Here is a 20,856-nt window from a genome sequence, read left to right on the forward strand (position 1 = left end):
AGGAACTGTTAACTATTCTAGTTAATGGGGAAGAATGTTAAACTTTATAAGTAAATCTAAAAATGAAGATATGGCCAGAATAAACCTTCGTTTTAACAGAATAGGTACAATTGGAACATAGAATGTCATGCTCCTAAAAGAAAAATTTGGAAGTGTGAAAGCAGAAATTAAACACATCAGATTGGAAGTTCTAGAAAGAGTCAATTTAAGATAACCTAAATTGGCCCCTTTAAATAGAATTTTACATGCAAGAAATCCTGCAAAGTAATGGAAATGCAGTAATATTTAAATACTTTTAAGTGTATGCTTGGTTATACCCCTATAAATGGCAGAGTCACACATTAATTAGAATTCTAGTGAAGATCAGTATTGCATAAGCATATACTCCTGTTTCAAACACAGTAGTGGAAGAAACAACAGTTTTATGAAAAATTGCAAGGTATATTAAAATTTAAGCAAGAAAAAAGACTTAATATTGCTGAAGGGTGATTGGAATACAAAAGTTGAAGAAATGGGGAACATAAAGCAAGAGGATGATTTGAATTGAGTAAATACAGTAAAGCAGGAAACCTTTGCTCTTTCTGCCGTGATCTTAAAACATGGTTATTTCGCCTGGCTGGTTTGGACTGAAGGGGTTTTAAAGGGGATTTTAATGGTCTTTTAGAATCGTATTGAGTATTTTTAATATTGTTTTTGCTTGTTTTTATTGTTGTGAGCCGCCCTGAGTCCTTTCAGAGATAGGGCGGCATACAAGTTTAATAAATAAATAAATAAATAAATAGCCCAAGAATCAAAACTTAATTTATGCAACATGCACAGGTGGTCCTCCAGTTGAGCCTGGCACTTACATTTATAATGGTGTAAAAATGGATCACCATGCGACCGTACCAAATTTTATGACATTTTTCAGAGTCATTTTCAAAACTGAAGCAGCTAAAAATATTTTAGCATTTTAACTGGAAAGTATCTAAGCAGCTTTCAGAAAAGCTATTGTGGTTGCTAAAGAAAGCTGGAGTATGGAAGCCTTTAGTTACAAGAAATATCTGTGATAGCTGAATGCTACCTATTCAAAATAATAATAAAAATACTATATCTCGGTCAACAATATCAACAAGGGTGGATATGGTAGAACTGAAGTAAACTGTTTTAAAAGAAAAAGAAGTGAGGAAAAAATATGTCTAACCTAGTACTGAAGAGTAATGGTGGAATAGATATGATAGAGGCAACTGAGATCAGAGGAAGATGTAAATATATTGAAACCCTTTACAAATTAGATTATAGAATGACAATTATAAAAGTTGATTTAACAAACCATTCAAAAGAAAGAAGTGTTAAATACAAATCTCCATTAAAACCCAAAGCTACTTATCATTTAACACATATCACACACACATACACACACTGCTTCTTTGGTGTTTCCAAACCGTTTTTCCCTTGGCTCTTATCTTCCCAATACTGCAGTCAAACCTCCTGGTAGTCCGCCCATTCCTCAGTCTTCCCAAATAATTCCAGTAATTTCTGAATTGCCTTTTCTCTGGGCAATATTTCCAGTGCTTCCCATGCTTTTGCCAAAGTTCTCACTAACTGTCCACTCCCCCAGTCTTTGTACTTGTGTTCCAGAAATGTAAAATCAAAATCTCAACAAAATTCACCTTTATTTCAGAAGGGTGTCTGGACTCACCTTTTGCCTGTTGCATCCAATTTTTTTTTTAAATAGAAGTGTTGTACAAAGAGAGAGAAAAATATATGTTCAGGGACTTAACTCCAGTCCCTGTGAGGTATGAATGACAATCAGTTATCTGTCAAATGGACACCAGATATAGATAGCTGTTTAAAGTAATGTAGACAAAACATTTAAAATGATACCAAGCTCTGTGTTAAAAAAAATGTAGCAAAACAGCATGTATTTCTTGTCCTAAGACAAGAAATGGAAGGGAATATATGCATTGCCAAATAAAATACCTATATAGTTTTAATATTTTACAAAGAATAATGTTTATATGGGGAAATGAGAAAGGAGCATATAGGTTTCAGAAAAGGCAGAGGGATCAATGAACTGGTGTTTAATATAAAGAGAGAGAGCAAGAGAATTTGAATTTACACTTCTTGCCAGAATTTAAAATATATTAAGACGATTAAATGATTGATTACTCTTTGAAGATACTTTATATTAGTTCTAGAATAAGAACTGCATTTGGAAAAAAATGGCTTGGAATAGAAAAGGGAGTAATTTAAGGATACACGTTGATCCTGTATCTGTTACATAATTACTGAATTAAAAGGCTAAAAGATAACAGCTATAATCAGAACTGAAGATTGAAAAGCTAACAGATTGAAATATGCAGTTGATACCATTCTGTTAGCTGAAACAAAAGTCCATTAAAAAGAATTCATTATGAGACATAGAATATGAAAAATTATGGTTAATAATAAGCATTAAAAAGTCAAACCTAAAGCTACATCTAGCCTGCTTAGAGAACTCAGTGAATGCAAACTAATGAAAGGGATAATTTGTACTTCATAGACCTCAAAAATGGTGAAAAATCGATTTGCTTAAAGCATTTTTCCAATCCAGATATCTTTAATATAAATACGCCAATAGTCTATTTCTTCAATATTTTTCCCGTCAATTATTGCAGAAAATTCTGATGAGTCAGTGGTTTTATTAAGATTTATAAAATGTGCTTAAAATGTGTGCGTGCGCCTGTGTCTGTGCACATGTGTATTCTCTTTCGAGTCAAACTGAAAGACTGAACTGGCGGAAAGTTTGTCCAGGGGAAAGTTAATACTGTATGCAGGAAACGTGTGTCCTGTTGTAGCAAACCAGTCTAAACTGCATACAGTTTTTGTAAAGTGCAATACTTCAGCTAGATGGCAGCACATAATCATCTATGGTTGATTTAGAAGACCAGAAAGAAGTGGAAACTACTGAAGGTCATTTTTATTTGCTAATTTTCTTTTTTTAAGGATTTATATCATCGCCAGCTCATTCTGGGGAGCTTACAAAAAATAAAAACCCAATATACAAAAGTAAAAACAATAAAGTGTCTTTCTAATTTGAAAGCCTTTCAAGCATGCTTCGGTATACTGAGTTTCTAAAACTAAAAAATAGCCACAATAAGTGAGTTTATTAGTAACCCAGTACAAATACACAATGTTACATAAATACAGAACAAAACTATTGCTTCAGCAATATACAATGAATTATTGACTAAGCAGCTGTGATAGTTACTTTTATAGGTATTTTTTAACACTGAATAAATAAAGGGGGGGTATGCATTTATTCACTCTCTTTCTATAAAAGGACAAAACTTACATTTTATCTTTCAGTTAAAAATGTCAGGTTTTTGTTTAAACATAAAATTTTAGTTTTCTAGAGATTAGACTAAGTAATCACTAAATGCTAAACAGTTAAAAAAAGGTATCCCAGCTTTGTTCATGTAGAAAAGAACCTTGTAATGTCTTAACTGTTTGTGGTTCTCACCGTTGTCTCAAATTCTTCCATTTTGAATGGTAATTTCTCCTTAAATAATGAATTTGGTGACAATATCAGACTAAATTCAGAATGTTAATCCAAATAGATGCTGTGTTTCCTGTAGGAAATTCTTAATAAAACTTCTGTGTGATGAACACAGACAAGAAAACATGAATGGACATATCTGAAATACTCAGTTGAATTATTAAGTTATAGTGCTGCTGCCTTGAATGTTTTAAAACAAATTAAATTTAACCATGGAGACACTATCCACAGTAATTAAATACATAGATACATACATACTCTGAAGTGTCTCTCCTTGTCTAAATAGTTGGTTATTTTGATAAATTGATAAATTGAATTATCCATAATATAGATCACAAATTTTATTATTTAGGTGATAATTCCACTATAAAGATACATAATGTAGTGTCACAATGTGTTGACATACCTTCTCCACACTTGTTTCATTGGATGGGGAAATGGGTAAGGATATTATGTCTGCATTCAGCAAAACATGGTTCCAGTTCTTTCTCTGATTAGGAGCCCTGTTGGACTAGGTCAGGGGTGTCAAACTCATAGCCTGCGGGGCCGGATGCATCATGCGCTGGCCACCCCCACCCCAGGTTTAGCGAAGGGGAAAAAGTTGTGATCCGTCACGTGATGTCAACGTAACGTCACGAGTTTGACACCCGTGGGCTATAGGTGGATGGTCTATGACTAATATAGAAGCTTGAATGTCTGTACAAACCAGTAATTCCCCTTCAAAAATTGAGATGTTCAGTTAAAAGCTTTTCTGAAGATAAGTATACGTATATGTATGTATGTATACGTAGTGAAACTTCACTGACTCCACTTTTGTTTTAATTTTTTTATTGAGGCCTGATATAAAAACTCCATGAGATAATTAGCTGACAGTGTAATTCTTTACTCACAATTATGCATGCTCTCAAGTCTAGGGCCTAATCATAGCGGAAGCAGTTTAGTTGGTTTAGTTAATGCTGAAATTTTTAACATATTGTCCATCAGTACTGTATGCTCACAAAAACATTCCTCAGGGCTCGGTGAATTCCCTGATCCATTTGAAATTGGTGGTGTAACAAAAAGTGTGGATCTGTTGGAATTCATGTGATTGAGCTTCATACGGGCCTTGTTTTTGGAATAACTTTTTTTTTGGTAGCCTTTTAGCTTAGTTGTATTTCATGATTGAAAATACCTTTCATGAAAACTGTCTTGTATACGGCATGTATTCACAATGTCTTAATTTGTCCCGTCCCATTCCCCACCCCCTCCCCTGGGCTTCGAACACTGATTTGGAAAATTAGGATTTTCATTCCCTCCTTTAATCTGAAAGAGGAAGTAGAAGGTGCAATTAAGATCAATATGAACTTGGCAAAGAGCTTCAGACATTACATTTTTTTTTCTTTCCATGTCTTGTCAGTAAACCTGATATTATTCCTTCTAACAATAAAATTGAATATATTGGGATAACTTTTAATAAAAGGAACATAAATCTTATTTTTAAAATATGCTCTTGAAACTCTGAAATTGTGGACAGAAAAAGTTTCATGTCTGATAAAAAAAGAAAGCCTGAGGTTCTAGATGGCTGTTTATTCTGGTTGATGTATTAGAAGCTGGCTTGTTTCATTACTTGGTACAGATATTAAAAGGGCTAGTTTCAATTATCTAGATAAGTTTGAAAAAATGTTATAGGAAACTAAGGGAAAGATTTGTTCATCTAAATTGTACTTAATATGTGACTTTAAAGAGAGCTGTTTTTTCTATAATATAGTTTATATATTAGTGTATGCAATTATCAAACATACTGAAACAATATTATGTCAATAACTAAGTGCAATTTAATTATCTTAATTATTTGAGTATCTATTTTCCTTTCATCAATTTTTGGAATATTCTTCTTTAAAAAAAGTTTTGGGCCTACTTCATTTATCTATAACAGAATTTCTGTTGTAGAACTGACGGTATCTCATAGTCACATTTAGAACTCATATTACTTCAGAAAACATTAGGAGTGGGATATAATTCTATAATCTTTTAATTCTACAGACTATGAGAAGACAGCGAAATGAAGTTGTTGTGGAATTAAGAAAGGTAAGGTTTAACATTTTAATCATACAGTAATTTTAAATTTAACATTAGCTCAGTCCAGTACAACACTGGTGCAACCATCCTCATATATATGAGAAATTTCTCTTCTCCTGTGCTTAATGTTCACCACTTTGATCAAGTTCATCATGTCCATAATTTGTTAAAATGGAGACATTCACAAATAACAAAAACATGCAATTTTTTAAAAAAAGGTTCAAAAGAGCAAGATCACAATTTAAAACATTGTAAGTATTCACTGTGCAAACAATGGAAGGACTATTATATACTAGTTGCAACCTGCCCTGTCTGTACAACAGCTTAAAAAATGGGTCTGACAATGAAACAAACGACAGTGAATTAGGTTTGTTGAGCCTATGAACAACAAAAGGGCAGCAAAAAATATAATTGGATTGAGATCTCTTCTTAGTTCACATGGACATTTTGTGCATTTAGTGACCTGAAAATTTAGACAGCAGTACAGTACTAGTTATGCATGTTTATGCTGCACTTTTCTGCATTTCAGAAAAATGTTATAATTGATAATATGCTGTATATTATTACATGTTATTATGTGTGCTGCATCTGAATTATAAAAACTGTGCATTTTGTTCTTTGCTCTTATTTTATATTGAGAACGGTTTTTTTTATAAATTTACAAATTTTAATATATATTTTTTAAAAAAATGGGAAAGCATTTTCCAAACATTTCCAGAAGGTAATTTCATAATTTGTATTTAAAAGAACAAAAGAGATGAGCATCTTTTAAAAAGAAGAAATGTACCTCATGAAGATATCTGTGAAGATTCTGATATAGATGGTGACTTCAGAGTGGTAAGAATAAGTACAGTATTCAAAAGACCTATTTGTTTTGTTTTTTTAAAGAAACCATTCCTAACACTTTATTATCTCCTATAACAGCAAAATACATCATTGGAGGCAATAGTTCAGGTAAATATCTTCTTCCATTTTTTTAAATCAGTGAAGTTGTTCACATTTTAAGAGTTCTGACTGCAAAATTAATTAATGGGTTTATTTTTTTTAGAATGCCTCAAGTGACAACCAGGGAGTCCAGTTAAGTGCAGTACAGGCTGCAAGGTAAGATGCAAATTTAATCACTTGAATTGTCTGATTGTAATAAAGTTTACTAACGGAAATTGTGATTGTTCTACATCTCTTTAGTAAATTTATTTTTCTAATTAATAGATTTTCTAGTAAAAAAAAGGTTTAAAAACTTAAAGCATAATTTTTTGAACAAAAATAGATGAAATGATGCCCTGGCATCATGTGTATACAGGTAGTTTTCGAATACTGGATTATTACTTAATAAGCATTTGATATTACAATGGGCCTGGAAAGGATCTTTATGCCTGTAAAACACTTCTGGCCATCGCAAAATGTAAGCGCGCACACACACACACACACACACACACACACACACACACACACACGCGTCACATGACTGAATTATGTAATTATTTTACATTTCAAGCATATTAATGAGAAAAATATCAAAATTACTCATATTATTTCATCCTTGTATCAATACTAAGATAAGAAATATTTTGAAATATTGGCTAAATAGTATCACTTCTTTTTGATATAATTTTGGATTAAGTATTTATTGAAAGCCCACATAGAAGAAACTAAAGATAGCATGCAAATTTGATCTAATACTGTATGTTTTTAAACAGAAAACTACTCTCCAGTGATCGCAATCCACCGATTGATGATTTAATAAAGTCTGGAATATTACCTATATTAGTGCATTGTCTGGAAAGAGATGATAAGTGAGTATGTACCTTAACAGCACATTTTTAAAAATAGAAGCAAATATTTGAAAATACTAGAATGAAAACTAAATCCTTGTCTCTTATGTGTTTAAATATTATCTTTAGTCCATCTTTACAATTTGAAGCAGCATGGGCCCTGACAAATATTGCATCTGGAACCTCTGAACAAACACAGGCTGTAGTTCAATCCAGTAAGTTAATTATTACTAATGCATTTGTGTATACACATAACTTGTGCAAAACCTCTGTTTAAATAGAACTATGTACAGTCCAGGTTTGTTTTGTTTTAAGAATATACTAGTATATACTGATCAGTCAATTCTTTGAACTCCAGAAGTGGGAAACCTGCATCTCATGTGGGTTGAAATTTATCCCGGCCTGTACATGGTTTATATTTTCCATCCTTCGTGTCTCTTGCTCTCTAATTGTGTTGCTTATGAAGGAGTAGAGTGCTTTGATTAAGACATCACCCTGTATTTCTTTGCTGAAGAAATAAAATGTTTCTCATAGCCCCGCAATGGCGAACCTATGACACGCGTGCCAGAGGTGGCATGCAGAGCCCTCTCTGTGGGCACGTGCGCCGTCACACCAGCTCATCAGGTTTCTGAGGCGCGCATGCGTGCCGGCCAGCTGGTCATCAGGTTTTCAGTGCTCTGGTGTGTGGGCATGGGTGCATACACACGCACCTTCTGGTTTGGGCACTCTGTGCCAAAAAGATTCTCCATCACTGTCATAGCCTGTCTAAAGCCAAAGGGGAGAAGAGAATATTTTAAAAACTTATAAAAGTAATAGAATGTAGACAGATTATTGTTTTTTTTTTAAAGGAAGTAAATGCGAGTCCATGCACTGTCAGCATGACGTTTCTCTTAACTTTCCATTGAAATAATGCATTTTTTGCAATTTTATACTTATAGCACTTAGACTTATATACTGCTTTACAGTGCTTTACAGCCCTCTCTAAGCAGTTTACAGTGTCAGCATACTGCCCCCAACAATTTGGGTCCTCATTTTACCCACCTCAGAAGGATGGAAGGCTGAGTCAACCTTGAGCTTGGTGAGATTTGAACTGCCAAATTGCAGGCAGCTGACAGTCAGCAGAAGTAGCCTGCAGTACTGCACTCTAACCACTGCGCCACGATGGCTCAAAGACCAAAATATCTGCTTAATATAGACCAAAATATCTGCTTTCCTTCAGTATAATTCAACTAGATTAAGAGGTAATGGAATCCTTGGATTAAATGATTGTAGTTATTATATTATAATATACCATTGTGTGATTAAGAACCTTGGATTCATTGGATATGCTCTTTTCCTATAGTATAGCAATAGAAATCAACTTGCAAGCTTTTCCTTCTGTTTTAGACTCAGGTGATACTTGTTATCATGTCTAATCTCAGTGAACTACAGTTCATGAAACTGTCTTATTTTTATCAAATGTAAATAAAATAAATTATAGTTATGGTTTCAAATATTTTCAGCTAGGTATTCTGATGTAGGGCAATTATTGGAGGAAATGGAAGAGAAGGCAAAGCTGTAGGTCAGCGTTGTTAAATTAGTATGGTTTAGAAAATTGAGTTACATTTAACTTTCAAAATAATATTGAGGGTTTGTGTAATTAATATAATCTTAGTTGAGATTAAATAATTTGACTTCTTAAAATAGGATTCCTCACTTAAATGCTATTTTTGGCCTTGAAATTTCTTTGTAGAAATTTGCAGTCAAATATTTCATTCTGTCTTCATATATTATTTTAACATATTGAAAATAGTTGCATCAGATATGAAATTTAAATGTAATCTTTAGTTTATATAAGACATTTCATTTTAATCTATAACACTTATGGAGGCTTGATTTTCTTAACATATTTCAGAATTAGAGTCCTGTTTATTATAAATGCCTTGTTTTTAATTTATATAATTGGTTTATATAATTAATGAATAATAATTTGTCTAATGAGGAATATGTCTGGGGTGGAACTTGTTACCCTCTAGTTTTTGCTAAACTAGGATCTCTATTGGCCATGCTGGCTTGCTGCTGAGAGTTTTAATTCTGTTAACATAGAGTAGACCAGAGTTATCCAGCCACTACTTTATATCAGGTTATGATTTTATTTTATTTTTTGCTTTTGAACAAGTTAGTAAAAGCAAACAAAAATATGGTTGTATAAAGACAGTGTATTAAAAATTTTTTTTTAACTGAATAATGCATAGCCAAGAATAGGTCTGTGTGCTTTTTAAGTAAAAAGGAGTGATGAAAATATTTTTAATGAAAAAAATATTGCCAGCTCTAATTAGCTTGATATATGCTGGTGAGTATGATGAATTCTCCCTTCTTCTTACTTTAAGTTTCTGGAGAATTGTATATTGTATAATTGATTTTAGTAAATCTGCATATTCCATAATGTAACTGTCCAGAAACAACTGTTGCTGTACTGAATAGAATTGATTCTTCCAAGTGGGACTGCAGGTAATCCTTGACTTGCAACAGTTCATTTAGTAACTGTTCAAAGTTACAACAGCACTGAAAAAAGTGACTTCTGACCATTTTTCACACTTACAACTGTTGCAGCATCCATTGTCATGTGATCAAAATTCAGATGTTTGACAACTGACTTATATTTATGATGGTTGCAATATCCCAGGGTCATGTGAGTACCTTGTGCAATCTTTTAATAAGCAAAGTCAATGCAGGAGCCAGATTCACTTAACACCCCTGTTGCTAACTAAATAACTGCAGCAATTCACTTAAGTGTGGCAAGAAACGTCATAAAATAGGGCAAAATTCACTTAACAACAGTCTTGCTTGGCAACAGAAAGTTTGAGCTCAATTGTCGTAAGTCGAGGGTTGCCTGTATTGTTTCTAATCTTGGCAGCTCTCAGAAATTTTGGCAGCTCTCAGAAATTAAGGCTTTTGGTTTTCAATATCCATCAGCTTAGACATATACTAAGAGTATGATTTTGTGCTTTGAAACATTTAAGTAATTTATGTCTTTCTTTTGCAGATGCTGTCCCACTCTTTTTGAGGTTGCTGCATTCACCCCATCAAAATGTTTGTGAACAAGCAGTATGGGCTTTAGGCAATATCATAGGTTTGTTATATTTTATATAAAAACATGCTGATTCAGTAATTTAACATTTAATAACTTACCAGGCTTCCACTGCAATATTAATATTAGTTTTTTTCTCAGAAATATTTTGTACATAATGTGTTTTCTCTCATTTCTCCAAAGTATCTTTTAATGATATGCATGGATGTTTTGATAAAATTATATGGAAGAATAGAACATGAATTACTTGGTTCATGGTGTGTCAGACACAAACAACCAGACCTACACGTAAAGAGTTCAAGCTTGCTCCTTTATTATATTTTGCCTGTTATACAGGAATCTTCCTAGTGTCAGCCTCAAATGGAAAAAGATCTATCTTTATGGAGCTTAAAGAGGGTTATTTCTGGATCTCTTATGGCATTGCAAGGATTTGAGACTAATTCCAAACTTGAGGCCTCCCCCTTGCCCAGCTGGGTATTTTCCAACATGGAGTGCTTTGTTTATTTTAAAATATTCATAGGCTATACACTATCTAGAGCAGTGGACCACAAATCAATCCAGTTATCCCTTTTCCTGGTATGAAATATAGCTAGTCCTCAACTAGCAAGAGTTCATTTAGTGACTGGAGTTCCAACGGCACCTGAAAAATGTGATTTGTGACCATTTTCCACACTTACAATCATTGTAGTATCCCCATGATCATGTGATTCACTTTTGCGATCTTCTGACAAGCAAAGTCAATGGGGAAGCCAGATTCACTTGGCAACCATCTTATTAACAACTGCAATGATTCACTTAACAACTGGCAAGAAATGTTGCAAAGGGGGCGAAAATTTTGGGCTCAATTGTGGATGTAGTCGAGGACTACTTATAATGTTTCTTTCTCTCTCTCTTCCTCTCTCTCCCTCTCCACTCTCTCTCTCCCCTTCCCCCCCTCTCATGCACACACAGACAGAGAATTTCTTGTTTTATGCAAGCATTTTAGTAGCAGCAGTCCCAAGCTGGATCCTCAACTCACAAACAAGCAATTACAAATTCTTCCATTACACCCAGGACGTGCCAGAATTATCCTTTGGGTTACTTACCCCAGGTTAACAATTATTGATCAAAAGGATCGTGTGGTAGATATAGAAATAGAAAAGGGCCATGTAGTAATTAAGGAGACTGAGTAGTAGACCTCCCTTAGACATGAAAGCTGTATGGGCCAGTCCATCAGCCCAATCCGTTTCATAGCATTGTGGGGAAAATTGGAGGCAGGACTGTTTGTTGCCATGAATATTAAGAAATATATAATAACGAGCAATTTCTCAGTGGAATAGATTTATGGGATTAGGCTTTCCTTTCCTGCAGGAGATATCATACAGGGAAATGGCAGTCTTTAGATTGCTAGCCTAAAAGACAAGCATTTTTAATAGCAGTCTATTAGAATTATTCTCCCTTGCATTGAAAATATGTACATATATTTTTACTAATATATTACAAATGTTTAAATATTTATACAGGTGATGGGCCACAATGTAGAGATTATGTCATTAGTCTTGGAGTGGTGAAGCCATTGCTGTCATTCATCAGCCCATCTATTCCAATAACTTTCTTAAGAAATGTAACTTGGGTAATGGTCAACCTATGCCGTCACAAAGACCCACCTCCACCAATGGAAACCATTCAAGAGGTAAATCTACTTGCTTGTTGGAAATTAACCAGTTTGGGTCTCACTGCACAATTTTGAATTTTGAACCTTTTTTTGTTTCTTCTAGATCCTCCCAGCATTGTGTGTCTTAATTCATCACACAGATGTAAATGTGAGTAATAAAATATTTTGTAAGGTATCTTTAAAGGCAAAATACACAACCCTATCAGAATTGGTATCTGCTTACGTATATATTAATCTATTAGATTTACCTTTCAGGAAATCACTGCTATCTCAAATAAGTAAATATGTTTGCGTTGCAACATAACAAGGAATTTTGCACATAATCCCTTAACCATGGCTTCCTGGTATTATTACCCTTTCTCCAAATTTAATCATTGAAAAGTTACATAGTTCCATCATTACTTCTTACATATTATCCACATCATAGCTCTCATTTTAACTACATTGTCTTGCTTTGCTTTCATTTTAACTTTACTTTAACTTTAAAACTTTAACTTTAAAACTTTAACTTTAACTTTTACTTTTACTTTACTTTACTTTACTTTACTTTACTTTACTTTACTTTACTTTACTTTACTTTACTTTACTTTACTTTACTTTGAGATGGGTGGTGCAAAAATGTGTCTGTGTTACACACAGACACACATGTACATTTGTACATATACTCATAAACAAGATTTAATATAGACACATGCAGTATAACTACACAATGTTGCGAGAATAGCAAGAAGTTGTTTGATACATATTTTATAATTAATTCATGGTTAGTGTTAGAACATGGTTAGAAATGAAGGTTAAAATGAATCTTAGCGAAGGAGGATTCTAACAGGATTCCAAATAAGCAAGTGTAGCAGACAGTCAAGTAAAATGGGCAGAGCCATGACAGAGGGCAAGAGAACTAATGATGAATTTGAATGATTAGCAATTATAGCATAATACTTGATTGATGGTCCACACCAGGCCAATGGATCACTTTATGGTCTGGAAGCATATCTCATTGTTTTCTTGCTTGTGAAGTTGTGATGCATTTTTTTTCTTCTAATTAGATATTGGTAGATACAGTCTGGGCCCTCTCGTACCTAACAGATTCAGGCAATGAACAGATTCAGATGGTGATAGATTCTGGGATAGTTCCTCATTTGGTTCCTCTTCTCAGCCATCAGGAAGTTAAAGTACAAGTAAGTATTCTGTAAGCTTCCTTTTTTAAATTGGGTTTTTAGAGAAAACATTACATTATAAATTAATATATGAAATCTTTTGAGTTGTCATTTTCTTAAAATGAGAGCTGTAAAGTATTTTGATATGAATAAACTTCATTTTTAGTATGAAAAGGCATTTCAAATAAATGAACAAAATTTTAGATTCTGTCTAGGAGTACCAAATTATCTATTTTCCTGGATAATACTTGGCCCTTTAAAATTTTTATTTCTGGAATCTTTTCATATATTATTTGACCATCAGGTTTGATTTTTTTTTCCCCCTAGACTGCAGCACTCAGAGCTGTAGGCAATATTGTTACTGGCACTGATGAACAAACCCAGGTAGTTCTGAATTGTGAAGCTCTTTCACATTTTCCTGCTCTGTTGACACACCCCAAAGAAAAAATTAATAAGGTATGTAAATATGTACAACACTATACGTTATTGATAAGAAATTAATATAATTAACTGATCCATAGGCTCCATGTGAGCACAGCTATGTTCAAATCTTACTGACTCTTGGAAATGATGAAATGGAGGTTAAAATGTAGAGGGATGAATGTGAATCAAAGAGCATGATTGTTTTATTCAATATGGACAAGGAAAAAGTATATGTGTGTGTGTGAGTGAAAGAATATGTGTGGTGCATGTGTGCAATTAGGGTCAAATAATGATGCAACTGTGGACACTGAAAAGAATTGCTGATATTGGAGTGCATCTGAGGCACAGTTGCTAAGACATAGGGCCTTTCCTGCAACATTGCCTGTGATTAAAGCCCAAAATATGTTCATAGTTTGTATCTAGAAATTGTAGACCTCTGACATGTTCTTTTAGTCATATAAATGAATATGTAATCTGATCCAAGAGTCCAGTTTAATTATTTTTAAAATGCCCAAGCATGGTTTTTATTCATAAAGAATAAGCATTTTTTAAAGTATTAAAAACACACAGAAATTTCAATTGATTATACTTATAAGTTGCTATTTTTTAAAAAGCTTTGACAAAACAGTTTTATTTATATACACATTTCATTTCATTTAAAAATGGCCTTTCTAGGGCAGCAAAAAAGAGTAAATACAATTATAGTCTTTAAAAGTTAAAATTCAAAAAGTGAAATATAACTTAAATAAAAGGATTATATTGTACATATTTGTTATTTTGATTTCAATTATTTAATGTATTATACTTATTTTAATATCTCTAAACACTCCAAAGCCCACTGAGATTTGGGACTGTAGATCCATTGAACAGAAAAATGAATCTGTCAAGGCAACCAAACTTACTGAATTTGAAATGGGTCATTGGACTAGAGCTTTTTCATTGATCTTAAAGCCTAGATGGATTCATGTGGGCACAGTTTTTAAATATCTGGCTTAAAATGTTCAGGTCTTAAAAGACCAATATAAGTACTATGAATTGATTTGGAAAATGTCAGTAATATATGGCTATCATAGAATTAATGCAGTATACTTCCATTAATCTACCAAATCCCAAGAATTGTATTGTCAATGTTCCAGAAAACCCCCCAACTCCAAGTAAAAACTCTGAAGCATGTATTTTGCATCAGTTGAACTGTCCTAATGGTCTAATAGGCCCAGATTGATTACATTTAATAGCTTAATCTGCATGTAATTGATGCACATATGATCAAAGTAAAATCCATATCCATTATTGAATAAAGTTAGCGTATCAATCTAAGAGGTGAATGTTGCCATCCCAGTTTGCAAAGATAGTGCAAGAAGATCATAATTTCAGAAGACTCTCCAAGTTCAAACTTAGACTTTCAGTGAGAGGTGTAATGTACCACAGCATGCACCTCATTAGCTAGATCCATTTATTCCCACAGCACCTCTAGCTTTCTGTAGATTAGTGTTCAGTTCATCTATATCCATTCAAAAATTCCTGGCTTCAGAACATGAGTTGGTATTTGCCATTAAATTTACAAGGCCAGCTCCCAGCTCACTGTAATATTAATTGGTCACAATAACTCACCAAACCTGTATTCAGTAGGCTTTCTTAACTACCATCACAGAGTAGTCAGGGGAATAACCCAGAATATATATTCTTTAAATATATTTGTTTAAAGATCTTTTCTGATCATGGGCTCAAGTGTTTAATCCAGTGAACTTTTAATCCAGTTCAACATTGCACTATGTCATTATAACAAATAACTAAGCCTAGTGGCTTAGTTTGCTCAATATTAACTGTAGTTAATCATCATGCTGAACCAATCATCATGCTGAACCAATCAAGCTACTTCATAATTTTAACATATTATATGAAGCCAAACCATTATTTTATTGTCCTGAAGTCCTATGGAGATTTGTACTTTGGTCAAGAATTTGGAAACTATCATTATAGTGGCTTGATAATTCTTATAAATCATTCTCTAAACACAGTGCAACAGCTGGATACTACCATACTTCAGATAATATATTTCATTTTTAATAACTGATCTAGTGGCTTTAAAGCCCATTTTAAAAAATGTGCCCTTGATATTTGCATATAGCTTTTAGTCTATAAATGTAACATGTTCCAAATCACTACTATAGTCACCAAATGAGAAAGGAATCCAACCCCTTTAAATTTTAGCTAACCTTAGGCTCATTGGATCATATCTGCGCATGCCCAAGATGGGGGTGATTTTTGGCTGATGGGGGGTGTCTCGGGCCGTCTTTGACCAACTGCGGTCCTTACTCAGTAAGTTGAGCACGATTGCCTGCCGATGGAGAGCTTTCTGCCCTTCTGCTCTCTGGAACACGCTATTTCTGGGAGGAATCGGAGGGGTCGGAGTCCACAGTGTTGCAGGAAGGGTGGCATCGGCGGCTTGTGGGCGGCGGCGAACCTTGATCGTCCTGCTTCCTGGGCTTGATGGCCTGCCAGTCACTGGTGGTTGCGGCGTTGGCGACGACGGTGGCATTTTTGTCGGGAGCCCGGACGCCCGATGGAGATGGCGACGGGAGAAGATCGGCGGCAACGGTTGGCATTGCCTGTTGGTGGCGCCGGGGTAGTCGCTGAGGCCTGCGATGGTGCCGTCGATGGGGCCGACGCCACGTCTGGTCGGTAGGATGGCTGGGAGTTAGGCGGGAACAGCGGTTGAAGATTATTACAGCGGTGGGGCCTTTCCATCGCGATATTAAAACTTTCTAGACCACTGCAGACCTTTGGGTGTAATGCCGAAGAGTTGTTCCTGTGGCGAGGCCTCCCTTACTGAGACTGATGGAGGCTATGATGGGGCAGGTAGGGTCTGCTGGAAGAACTGGGGAGCTTGAGGGGGTCGAGAAGTTGGCGGAATGGTGATCATCCGGCCACCTCGTATGACCCCCCTCTCCCCCCCGGCCGGTTTATAGGCCTTGTGACGGTCACTCTTGCCTTGCTGGTTCCTGGCAGATGGAAACAGCCTCTGTCCGTATCCAACCTTCACTCCAACCTTCGCTTCTTGGCGAAAGTTGTTGAGAGAGTGGTAGCGCGACAACTTCCCCAGTATCTGGACGAAGCTGATTATCTAGATCCGTTCCAGTCGGGCTTCAGGCCGGGCACAGCACAGAAACGGCATTGGTCGCATTGGTTGATGATCTCTGGAGGGCTCGGGACAGGGGTTGTTCCTCTGTCCTGGTCCTATTAGATCTCTCAGCGGCTTTTGATACCATCGACCATGGTATCATGCTGCGACGATTGAAGGGATTGGGAGTGGGGGGCACCGTGTTGCGGTGGTTCTCCTCCTTTCTCTCCGACCGTACGCAGTTTGTGTTGGCAGGAGGGCAGAGGTCGACCTCGAGGCACCTTGTTTGTGGGGTGCCGCAAGGGTCAGTCCTCTCGCCCCTTCTGTTCAACATTTATGTGAAGCCGCTGGGCGAGATCGTCTGTGGTTTCGGAGTGAGATTCCATCAGTACGCTGACGACACTCAGCTGTACATCTCCACTCCGAACCACCCCAATGATGCCCTTGACGTGATGTCCCAGTGCCTGGAGGTCATGCGGATCTGGATGGGGAGGAACAAGCTCAAACTCAACCCCTCCAAGACCGAGTGGCTGTGGTTTCCGGCATCCTGGTATATCAACTGGGTCCATCGTTGACGGGGTGAGATCTTGGCCCCCTCAGAGAGGGCTCGCAACTTGGGTGTTCTCCTGGATGCACGTCTGTCCTTGGAAGAGCATATGACGGCCGTGGCCAGGGAAGCTTTTTATCAGGTTCGCCTGATACACCAGTTGCGTCCCTTTCTGGACCGGGATGCTCTGCGCACAGTCACTCACGCCCTTGTCACATTCCATCTGGACTACTGCAACGCTGTCTACATAGGGCTCTCCTTGAAGAGCACTCGGAGGCTCCAGCTGGTCCAGAATGCGGCCGCGCGGGTGGTTATGGGGGCGACTCAGCACTCCCATGTAACACCCCTCCTGCGCCAGCTGCACTGGCTCCGGGTGGTCTTCCGAGTGCGATTCAAGGTGTTGGTGACCACCTTTAAAGCGCTCCATGGCTTAGGACCGGGGTATATACGAGACTGCCTTCTGCCACCAACAGCCTCCCACCGCCCAATACACTCCCACAGAGGGGCTCCTCAGGATGCCGTCGGCCAAACAATGTCAACTGGCGACACCCAGGGGGAGAGCCTTCTCTGTGGCGGCACCAGCCCTCTGGAATGAGCTCCCCTTAGAGCTTCGTCTTAGCCCCGACCTGTGTACCTTTCGCCGCACCCTGAAGACCCTATTGTTCCAGCAAGCCGGATTGGCCTAATACGGATTTTATAAGGGGTGTATGTATGTCTTAATTTTTGAGCCAAATTTTATATATCTGATTTTAATTGGTTTTAAATTTTGTAAATCTATGTGTTTTAATATGGCTGTACACCGCCCTGAGTCCTTCGGGAGAAGTGCAGTATAGAAGTCTAATTAATAAATAAATAAATAAATAAAATTTCATTATTAAACAGTATCAACTGAAGATTGTAAAATTCTACAACTTCATAAATGTTTTTGTAAATTTATTTATTTTATGAATTATATGGCTGCCATTTCAGGTGCCTCTGGAGGATATACAAGGATTAAAAACAAAAATCCATGATTTATACCCCTAGTGCCCAAGGGTAAACAATAACTCATAATCCCCCAATACTTAATAAAACACTTAATACAAATTTTATATTTTATTATTTCATATTTATACTTTATCTTAAAATCATTGGGATAATCCAGCATAGTTGTTGTTTATAGGTGTAGGTATATCCTATAACTTAGTTCTTATCTTATTTAAATAGAACTCATCTTGGAAGCAGATGTATGCTGAACAATTTCAACAGAAATAGGTTAGCATGCAACTTAAATGGTACCTAATACCTAGATTTTTTTTACCATGTTCATACTGAAAACCATGCAGCGCTATAGGAGTCAAGCCTTACTTTCAGAATTTGTAATAGTTCTTTTAAGTATTGTTCAACTTTACTTTTTTGTTGCAGGAAGCTGTATGGTTCCTATCTAACATCACTGCAGGAAATCAGCAGCAAGTCCAGGCGGTGATAGATGCTAACCTTGTACCAATGATAATACATCTTTTAGATAAGGTTAGTCAAACATTTGCTTAAATTATTTAGGTGGATGCACTTATGTCTGTCTGATAGCTCACTTAACTCAGTAAACTTTGCTTTTTTTCTAGCAAGGTAAGCACCAATCCTCAAGCAACCTGCTAATTAATTATAATTCAAGATTCATTCTTGAATTATTCATTTTCATTCATTCGCAACTTTGAGAATGAAGTTATGTCAGAGACAAAGATACTAAGATATTTTAAATCCATAGTAAATTATGTAATGAACAATCTTATCAGTAGATTTCTCAGTTGTCTACTATTGCTATATGCCTTGCACAGCAATGAAACATTACAAGTACCAAATTTTACAATGCAAATCAGGTATTAATCACCAGATGCTTTCAAAGGCAGTCATATGTCCACAAAATGCTGTAGGACAGTTTGGACTAAATGCAGTGTTTCTTTAGGAGAAAAAGTGAAGATCTTTCTTTTCATGTTCAGAAATTCTGTAAGCAGAATAAATATAAGCTGCCTATCTAAATAGCTCAAAATTTATTTTAGCCATCTTTCTACATTGTACAGTGAATGCCACAGAAATCTTGGTTTTCCAAATTTGGACGAGATACCATTTCATATTTTAGAACAAGTAAATTGTCATACAGAGCAGATAGTATATTTGCTCCTCAAATTGAAGGCTAAATTGTATCAGGCAATATTTTGGGATATTTTCAGTTTTGATAGCATGATATGGACACTGTCAGAGATTGTGAGAGTCTACCAACTCATAAAATGGCATTCATAATATAGTAATTATAATACCAAACTCCATGTATAAAAAGTAATAAACAGGATATCTTCCAGTAAAAAATGAATGCAGCGGTGGCATTAAAACTACTACATATAAATACCTGCAGGCAGTAATATTACTCCACTCCTTTAATAGAAATTAGGTTAGTATTCTATTCTCTTTCCTGCCATTTTTTTTTTTTTTGCCTTGCATGTCAACTCCAAGCAGAAATATACATAACTACTTGGCCCAATTGCTTTATGAATCAAGGGATTAAAAGGATTTGAGGAGATAAACAGATTACCCTGTGCCTCCCAAATCATTGTAGCTACCTTCTGCTGTGAGTAGTTCAATAATAGTTAATAATAGTTATAAATTTTTATGCAGCCCAACTCTCAACCACTCTAGACAGCTCACATCAATCAAATTGCACTAAAATCAGTAAACCATTAAAATTAGAAGATGGCAAGTGCAGTGAAGCAGCAGTTTCTTTTTTTACCAAAGGTCTGGGTGAAGAACCAGATCTTCACAGCACTTTTAGCCCTCTGGTAGGAATGAGTCGGAGACAATTTCTCCCCACCAAACTCATATAACCTCCAGACTCTGGGACAAAACCTTGACAGCTTTACTTGGTTGCCCAGGGTTGAAAGATACTGATGATACTGAACCCCAAATTGGCAGATGACCTTACCCAGCAGTTTCATGTAGATGTTGAAAAGAAGGGGAGAAAGAATGAAACTCTGGACTTAGGAGTCCAGTCAATTCAAATGAATATAGATTTATTGTATGCTAATGCTCTCTACAAGAATATGAACTAATAATCAAAGCAAATTCGTGGCAGATAAAGAGTCAACAGAATTCATGGTGGGCTAGACTTAAATCTCATGCGGGCATGAAGGGACTCAAGGCTGATGACATATTTGATCCCTCCCTTAAGACCAGCCTGATCATCTCCTACAGTTAATAGTTTAAGGTACAGCTAGTCCTTGACTTAGTACCAGTCACTTAGCAATATTTCAGAGTTACAACAAATCCCGCAAAAGGAACTTACTACCCGGATTTGAAGTTTCAATGTCCATGTGTCAGCGTCGGCGCCCCCCCCCCAGTCACATGACTACATTTTTGACACACTGCAATGTACAATGTTTTTCCAGAAACTGGCATTTACTTTCTGTTTCTGGGTAAAAATCCCCATAGAGAACAATGGATTTGTTTAATTACCATAATGTTCGCTTTACTAGAGCAAAAATGTTATAAAATTTGCCATGGTGA

General features: G+C 36.0%; 1 protein-coding gene and 1 non-coding gene across 3 annotated transcripts in view; both read left to right on the plus strand.

Annotated features, from left to right (window-relative positions):
• Positions 1-20,856, plus strand: part of KPNA4 (karyopherin subunit alpha 4) — a 31,087-nt gene that overhangs the window by 4,764 nt on the left and 5,467 nt on the right. For both annotated transcript variants that reach the window (XM_034439094.3, XM_060683048.2), the window contains exons 2-13: positions 5,543-5,587; positions 6,326-6,415; positions 6,503-6,532; positions 6,627-6,679; positions 7,276-7,371; positions 7,480-7,565; positions 10,376-10,462; positions 11,923-12,092; positions 12,178-12,222; positions 13,121-13,252; positions 13,559-13,687; positions 18,727-18,831. In XM_034439094.3, the coding sequence (XP_034294985.1) occupies positions 5,543-5,587; positions 6,326-6,415; positions 6,503-6,532; positions 6,627-6,679; positions 7,276-7,371; positions 7,480-7,565; positions 10,376-10,462; positions 11,923-12,092; positions 12,178-12,222; positions 13,121-13,252; positions 13,559-13,687; positions 18,727-18,831 (1,068 nt within the window). The remainder of the gene's footprint in view (positions 1-5,542; positions 5,588-6,325; positions 6,416-6,502; positions 6,533-6,626; positions 6,680-7,275; positions 7,372-7,479; positions 7,566-10,375; positions 10,463-11,922; positions 12,093-12,177; positions 12,223-13,120; positions 13,253-13,558; positions 13,688-18,726; positions 18,832-20,856) is intronic.
• LOC117678854 (small Cajal body-specific RNA 7) lies at positions 13,794-14,137 on the plus strand. Its single transcript, XR_004595163.2, has one exon.

The sequence above is a fragment of the Pantherophis guttatus genome, chromosome 6, assembly GCF_059756535.1.
Source record: "Pantherophis guttatus breed Tessera chromosome 6, ASM5975653v1, whole genome shotgun sequence".
NCBI classification, from domain to species: Eukaryota; Metazoa; Chordata; class Lepidosauria; order Squamata; family Colubridae; genus Pantherophis; species Pantherophis guttatus.